At 27.6% G+C, this 7,171-nt stretch overlaps 1 protein-coding gene across 1 annotated transcript; it reads right to left on the bottom strand.

Annotated features, from left to right (window-relative positions):
• Positions 1–2,910: 2,910 nt before the first annotated feature.
• On the bottom strand, positions 2,911–6,762 carry LOC135924475 (uncharacterized). The gene is made up of 5 exons (XM_065459531.1): positions 6,479–6,762; positions 5,884–5,973; positions 4,885–5,779; positions 4,689–4,786; positions 2,911–3,024 (listed from the first exon to the last, which is right to left on the bottom strand). Exons 1-5 carry the CDS (start codon positions 6,674–6,676, stop codon positions 2,911–2,913), a joined length of 1,395 nt encoding a protein of 464 aa, XP_065315603.1. The 5' UTR covers positions 6,677–6,762.
• Positions 6,763–7,171: the final 409 nt, after the last annotated feature.

Here is a 7,171-nt window from a genome sequence, read left to right as displayed (position 1 = left end):
AAAGCTGATAATTTACTCTATAGTTATACCTTAGCTACCAAAGGTTCATCTTATTGTAATAAAACTACTTTTTAGGATAACATAGAATGCCGCAACGCGAATTTTTTTAATAAGAATTGGAATTATCGAACCATGCAATTGCAAAAAGCTATTATACAAAAGAAAGATTCTGGTTTAATTTTGCAAAAATTTGATATCTGAAGACTAAGGAAAGCTAAGAAGGAAACTATTCCCTATGTTGTAACACTCAAAATCTCTAGAGAAGGTCAGCCAAGTTCAAATAAATCGTAAGAAATTTGGACGAGACAATTGATTCCGACGAAAAAGATAAATAATTTTGAAATTATTTATCTCCATTAATTTTCTGTGAAGAAACTTAAATAAATACTATTTCTAGTAAACTTATAAATTTCATTAAAATTGGCTAAGTTATTCATCATTTGACAAAATTTTTAAAAAACATTATTTTTTTACGCCGGTCGGTATCTAGCTTCTTGGGCCAGATCTATGGATGTGGGTTGGCTAAGTTATTATTTATTTATACTTTAGAAATAAATTATAGATAGCATAACTAATATAGATCTAATGAACAATATTATAATATTTTTACTAGAGATCTGCAAAAGTCTGGCCTAATATTTTTTAAAAAAATCGGGCCGGATCGGGTCGGGCCTTGGAAATTATTTTAAATATATTTAAATTTATCAATTTTATATTGAATTTTTTATCTAAATAAAAATATTTGACTTTATTTATAGAATTAGACGCCATATAACATATGTCTTTTATTTTGAGTAATTATAAAAATTGATTTCTTAAAAAAAACTTCGAGTTCGGGCCGGGCCTGCAAAATTTCTTTAAAAAATTTAGGTTCGGGCCGGGCTTTAAAAATTAGGCCCGATGCAGATCAGTAATTTACCTAATAAAATTAAATTAAAAAATTTACTTAAAATGGAGTATACTCATTTATGGTTTACATGCCTAAATTATTGTAAACTATTTCTTGAAGCACTTAATCTATTTTAGCAATATTAATTTTTTCAAAACCTAGACACTTTAGTAGATATCATAAATTATTCTTTTTAGTTCGGAGCCGAGCTCTAATTTTATTGTTTCACGTGCTTGGTTAGATTTTTATTAATAAATATGAGCCGATACTGGGCTCATACCATAAATTTTTTTTAACAACGCGAGAGGCCGTGTGCATGTACTTTAAATTTTCATATGCTTAGACTGGGGTTTGCTATCGAATATTGCAGCCATTCGCTCCCAATCGAAGAAGGCTTTGATTTCTATTATAAATTATAAAATCACGGCAAACATTTTAATTCTAATAATAAAATGCCCGTTATAAATAATATTCCAGATAACCTTTTTTTTAAAAACTGTGAGACTGTATTAATTATTTATTATGTTTTTTATTTATTTACTTCCCTTCTAGAAAAAAACATGATGGATCAAAAGATCTTTTAGAATACAGTATATATATAACCGAGATCAACAAGAGTATCATTTATCGCGGTGGTCCAGCCAGATTTTTAAAAAAATATTACAATAATTTTTCATCTTTATAGCTAATAATGGCGATTGAAAATATTCGGTTTTAAAATACACGGCCAAACCCTCGGGTATTTAAAAAAAATTAATATACGACCCAGTCCAAAGCCGCCGGGCATGCAGGTCTCTGATATATATACATAATTTTAAATCTGTATTTTGGAATATATTTGTTGTTCTCTATAATTTTAATGACAATACCGATATTTATTGGTAGTGTCAAGAGCTACGTCTTCAGATTGAAGCTAATTAAAACATATTTACACTCTACAAATGATTAGATATAGATTGAGTAATCTAACTTTAACTTCAAAAATTGTTCAAAGGTAGAAAAAGTAACCACACTAATTTTGAATTTTGGAGAGAAATAAGTCAGAAAAAATGATATTTTAAATATTTATAAGTTACAAGAAATATTCATTAAATTGTGTTGCTATAATTTTTAAAATTATTTAGATATAGCGGAAAATTAAAAAATAGTCATATTATATTAGTCCCACTAGAAAAAAAAGGTTAGGGTTGGTTTGGCAATCATCATAACAAATATGCTATCTATTTTTTTAATTAGTCAATAGTGTGAGATCCCCGACCACTACTGTCCAACCATTTAATCAAAATTTGCATTAAAACCTTTAGTCTAATAAAGTTATGTTACTAAGCTAACACATAATTTATGGTTCATGAAGCTCAAAAATAAATATTTATAAAACCAGATTATTCCCTATCTACATGCATCATAAACATAAGCCTTAACCAAAAAGTTTGATTAGATTCATCTTATTTTTAAAAGGAGTCGTCCCCAATATATATACATTAAATGTATATGGGTGCAAAAATGGGGTAAAATTCAAATCAGTCTACCAAGCAATTTCACCCTAATGCATGTGTTGTTAAAACTTGCCTTTAGATCCTTTGTCCAAGTCATAAAGAAGAAAAAAATTTAACAGAAAATTACTTTTAACCTTTTCAATTTTATTCATGATGGACCTCAAAAGTAACGGGCATGAGATATTATATATATAAGCTCACTGAATCTAACAAAATATAATCCCAACATGCATCTCACCGCTTGAAACAAAACTCATGGGAAGACTTATTGAACGGCCATAGACAAATCCAAGCCCCAAAATGATGATTTTTATTTAATAATGTGGACAACTATTCAATTATTTAACCCTGTTTTATTTTAGGTATAATAATTAAAAGAGACTATAACAAAAATATAGTATAATAAAGTGTACATGGATTATATATATATATATATAAATATAACTTTATTTAAAAATGATATGCATCAATAATTTCAATTTTACTGATATTTTAAAAAAAAAGTGTAAGGTTGTAATTTTTGTTTTAGCAAATATTAGTTATTTTGTTGAGAAGTCTCTCTTCTTGCAATAGCTTCTTATTTAATCTGTTTAAGATGAATTGGGTCTTCTTCAACGATTTTTTTATACAGGTTATATTCTTTATGCATGTAACAATAAATTGGGAAAAAAAAATAAATAATATCAATTATTAATCTAAAATTAAGGTATATACTTTCTTAGGGCGAGTCCTGGTTTGCCATATTTTTGAAACTTATTTTTGTTTAGCCTAGTTTTAAACAGACTTTGAACTAGGACACCCTATGTTGGTTTGTTTTAAGTTTGTAAATTTAAATAAATATTATTACTCCTATATTTTTCCTGTACAGCAACTATTGAAATAAAGAGAGAATTTACCCGTCAAAAATAAAAAATAAAACAAACACTCATATTCTTAGCTGTTTCGAGAAATCTGTATAGGCGGCTAAACTGACATTTAGGAATAAGACGAACCAGGACATGGTCATTCTTTTTAGAATATTCATTGAATTTGCCTAAATGATCATCACACTTATCAAAGTTTGAGTCAAGTATAGAAATAGATGTCCTATTTATAATTAAAGAAATGCGAGAAAAAAAATAATCAAATCAAATAAGAGTTTTAGGCCGCATTCATATAGCTGATCAAAGATAAAATTAATATTAATATTAGAAAAAATGGTGTAATATACAGATTTTAAAAATTGATCAGTTGTTAAATGGTGTCGGTTCAAATCCCCCTATAAATGCCGCCTTTAGCATACAATGTTTCCTGTGTGTGATCTCCGGATCCAATCCCAAAAATTGATAAACAAATATTTTTTTATTAGCAATCGGTGCAGCCTACAATAACCCGAAATCCGAAAATTGGGCAAAATACTTTTTACGGGCTGAGCTGAAGTTTTGAAAATGTTTTTATAAAGCTGATATTTTAGCAAATTAATATTATTTTTCTTCATAATGCGTACCAAATATATTTCAAGAACTGGGCCAAGTAAGAATAATTTTTTAAGTTTTATTCGTAGTTATATTTAAATTTGTATATTATCGAGAATAGATTTTTTTTTTCTCTATTAATTTATCGATTGATAAAATTCAAAGTTTGATTTAGCTTTATACATGAAACTAATATGTGTTATATAATATATGAATATTTAAAGGTATAAAAAATTTCATGATAAATTTTATAACAATTTTTATTTTTTATTTAAAAAAATCTTATATATATTTGTAGGTTAAAATTTTTTCATATACAATATTTTAAACAATTTACTTCCCATATGATTTAAATTGAATTTAAAAAAATTTTTACAAATCTTATTTGAGGGAGAACCTGGAGTAAAACATATATTTAATTTTGAGAAATATTATAGTTTAAGAGGGTGCTTGTTTTTAATAGGGCCTCGATGATGCTAAGGTGTAAATAATAAAGAAAACTTAAACGAATTTTAAAAAAATTATATAATTTGTTTTACAGACGTAGAGACCCTAGAGCTAGACTACTGTTAGAATTATTACTAGAACATTGTAACCAATATTTAGAAGTTTTATAAACCTTTCTACAAAATCCATTCCATTTGACCACGGTCCTATATCTTAAATGTCTGCTATTACAAAAATATATGATGACTATCTTTAAATGTTTAAAAAGTAAAAAAAAAAAAATTAGAAGAAAGTGTTGGACTGAACTAGCGTAAAAAAATTTAGATCTTCTAGGTACCTCGCATTGTTAATACAATGTATAAAATTTACAACGACATTTATATTTGATCTAATTCTAAATACCTTAATAGTGTTATGGTATCGAGGTTGGTTAAAACTTTGACCAATCATAACAGTAGATGTATTCTGATTTTGGGTTGTCACTTTTTTGCTTATTTTTCCTTTCATTATGAAAAATGAATATAGGATAAATAACGTGTAATATGATTTTAAAAAAAACAACATTCAATAGTTATCATAAAATAAATGAAGATAGAACCTTTAACTTTTAAACCATATATCTCATTCCTGGGACCATTTCGTTGGTTTAGTAATATTATGGATAAATTAATCTTGGATTTTAAGTATTTTCTTGTTAATGCCTCTTTCGAAACACTACATAGCTTAATTTTGTGCCTTCTCTTCGCTTTGAATCTTTTTTTTACAGCATATTCTTTCGAAATAACCGAGTGGCTGACGTTCTCATCCATATTACGGAAGCAACATTCGACTCCAAATTTGCTCAATGCATTACAATTATCGCTCTCTACCATATCCGCGTCATTATTTGTCATAATATCTTTAACTAATTTTACTGGTAAATCCAAACTTGTTTGTGCCGAGTCTCCGAAATCGAAAGCTTTCACATCAATATTAAGCGTTGATCCTCTATTATTATTAGTATCGTTCAAATGGGCAACATAAGGACTAAACCTTATGCTTTTATTGCTCGGAGAAACATATGGTGGCATGTTGGCAAGCATTTTTGAGGGTTTAATAAACGAGATTCTTTTGTTAATATCGTGGTAGATACTAGCTAAGAATGTGTTGAACGGACATATAGCATTCATGGTGTTCGGATTCCCGTTCACTGTCATCATTTTAGGGAAAGTGGATTTCCAGGTACTAGAATTTAAATAATTATAAGATACATCGTAATTACCACTAGAATCGGCGAAGTTGTAAAAATCGCCATTATCCCCTCGGATGTTCGTAGACTTAGCACATGTTTTAACTTCGGTCATAGAAGTAGAGGCCTTAAAATAGTTATTGCTATCGAAATAAAAGCTTTTTGGGAGAGGATGAGGTTTGTGGTAGGTGGCTATGTAAGAATTTTGCGATCTATTTTGCCTTGTATATATGAAAAGCTCTTTACGAAGGTCTGCCAGACTACCCTTATATTATAAAAAAAAAGAAATTACAAAATCAGCATTAGATATAAGTTAAAAGTATAAAAATCCTATGTGTAAATATATTGTAATTATACATTGTTGCATACTTTTATTAAAGTGGCCACAAAAGGTTTTAAAATGATTTGTGAGTGTTTTTCAAGTCTAACGATAAATTGATCAAGTGAAATCACATTATTCTGACAAAAAAGAAATGAATTTTATTTAAAAAATTTATATAGTATATAAAGAATGGCTAATATATATAATCTTCTTTTAAAATTACAAAATATTTTTTTAAATCTAATGTGAATTATTTTTTTAAAAAAAGAAGATATTTTGGTCAATTTGGAATATTTTTGTGCGCCTGTTCATTAAATATAAATATTCTATCCACTATTTTACTCCCTCCCCTAAATAGTCCTTTAACACGGCATTAGGATCCAATGACTTTATTGAAATTTCAAGGAGTAACCAACCCCTAATTGTAAAAAAGCATAGTCAGTATCCATTTTATATTTTAATTACATTGGGTGTGGTATATATATATCATCGATTTAAATGGGGGTGGGGATCTAATCTCTGTCTCCTAGCTACGCCACTAAGAAAAAATTGATTAGATTGTTACAGCTTAGTTAATTTTTTATTTTGTTATTTGTACAATTTATTTAATAAATATTTGTTTAAAAAAAGAATTTTTTTTACCACTAGTTCCAAAATTAAGTTTCTAACCACAACTCCATTTTCTGGCGACATATCATGAGCTCTTTGCTGTAAGGTAGTTAAAAATCTCTTAAATTTCCCCATCTTTTTAACGAGTAAGAATCCATTGTGGTCTTCGTGTGTATTTTTCCCCTCTTTATCATTCGCATCGAGTCCCAGATTGGGTTGGCCTGAAATCATTATCAGATGATTAAGTCACGAATAAAGGGATTTATAAGCTTATTATATATATATATATATATTTATTATATTATGATATAATAGGGGTAAAATGACGATTTAATAATGAAATCGAAAAAAAAATAAATAAATCAAAATAATAAGTCTAATATTATTGATGAATATTATGGAATAAATTGTCGATGATTGACACTGTATCAATTTTTATTTGAAATTATTTATTTTTTTTCTCCCCTTTACTATTTATGCCGTTGTGAGCAATTAAGTATACTTGAATGAATGCGCACACTTTCTATATTTTTTTTTTCGAAGAAGTAACGATTCCCTATTTCGAAGATCTTCTTATACAAAAATTATTTATTTATTTTTTTTATATTGATTTTCATCCATTTTTTAAAAAATTTTAATTTCAAGAATCATTCAATCAATCAATAATATTACCACGCGGTATGCAAAAGATTTAGAAGATGGGTCAACTTTAAAAGGTATGAGGGG

This window comes from Gordionus sp. m RMFG-2023, chromosome 2 (genome assembly GCF_954871325.1).
Source record: "Gordionus sp. m RMFG-2023 chromosome 2, tfGorSpeb1-WG-v2, whole genome shotgun sequence".
In the NCBI taxonomy this organism is placed as follows: domain Eukaryota; kingdom Metazoa; phylum Nematomorpha; class Gordioida; order Chordodea; family Parachordodidae; genus Gordionus; species Gordionus sp. m RMFG-2023.
Note: the sequence above shows the minus strand (reverse complement) of the source record. Positions and strands in the feature narration are given on the sequence as shown.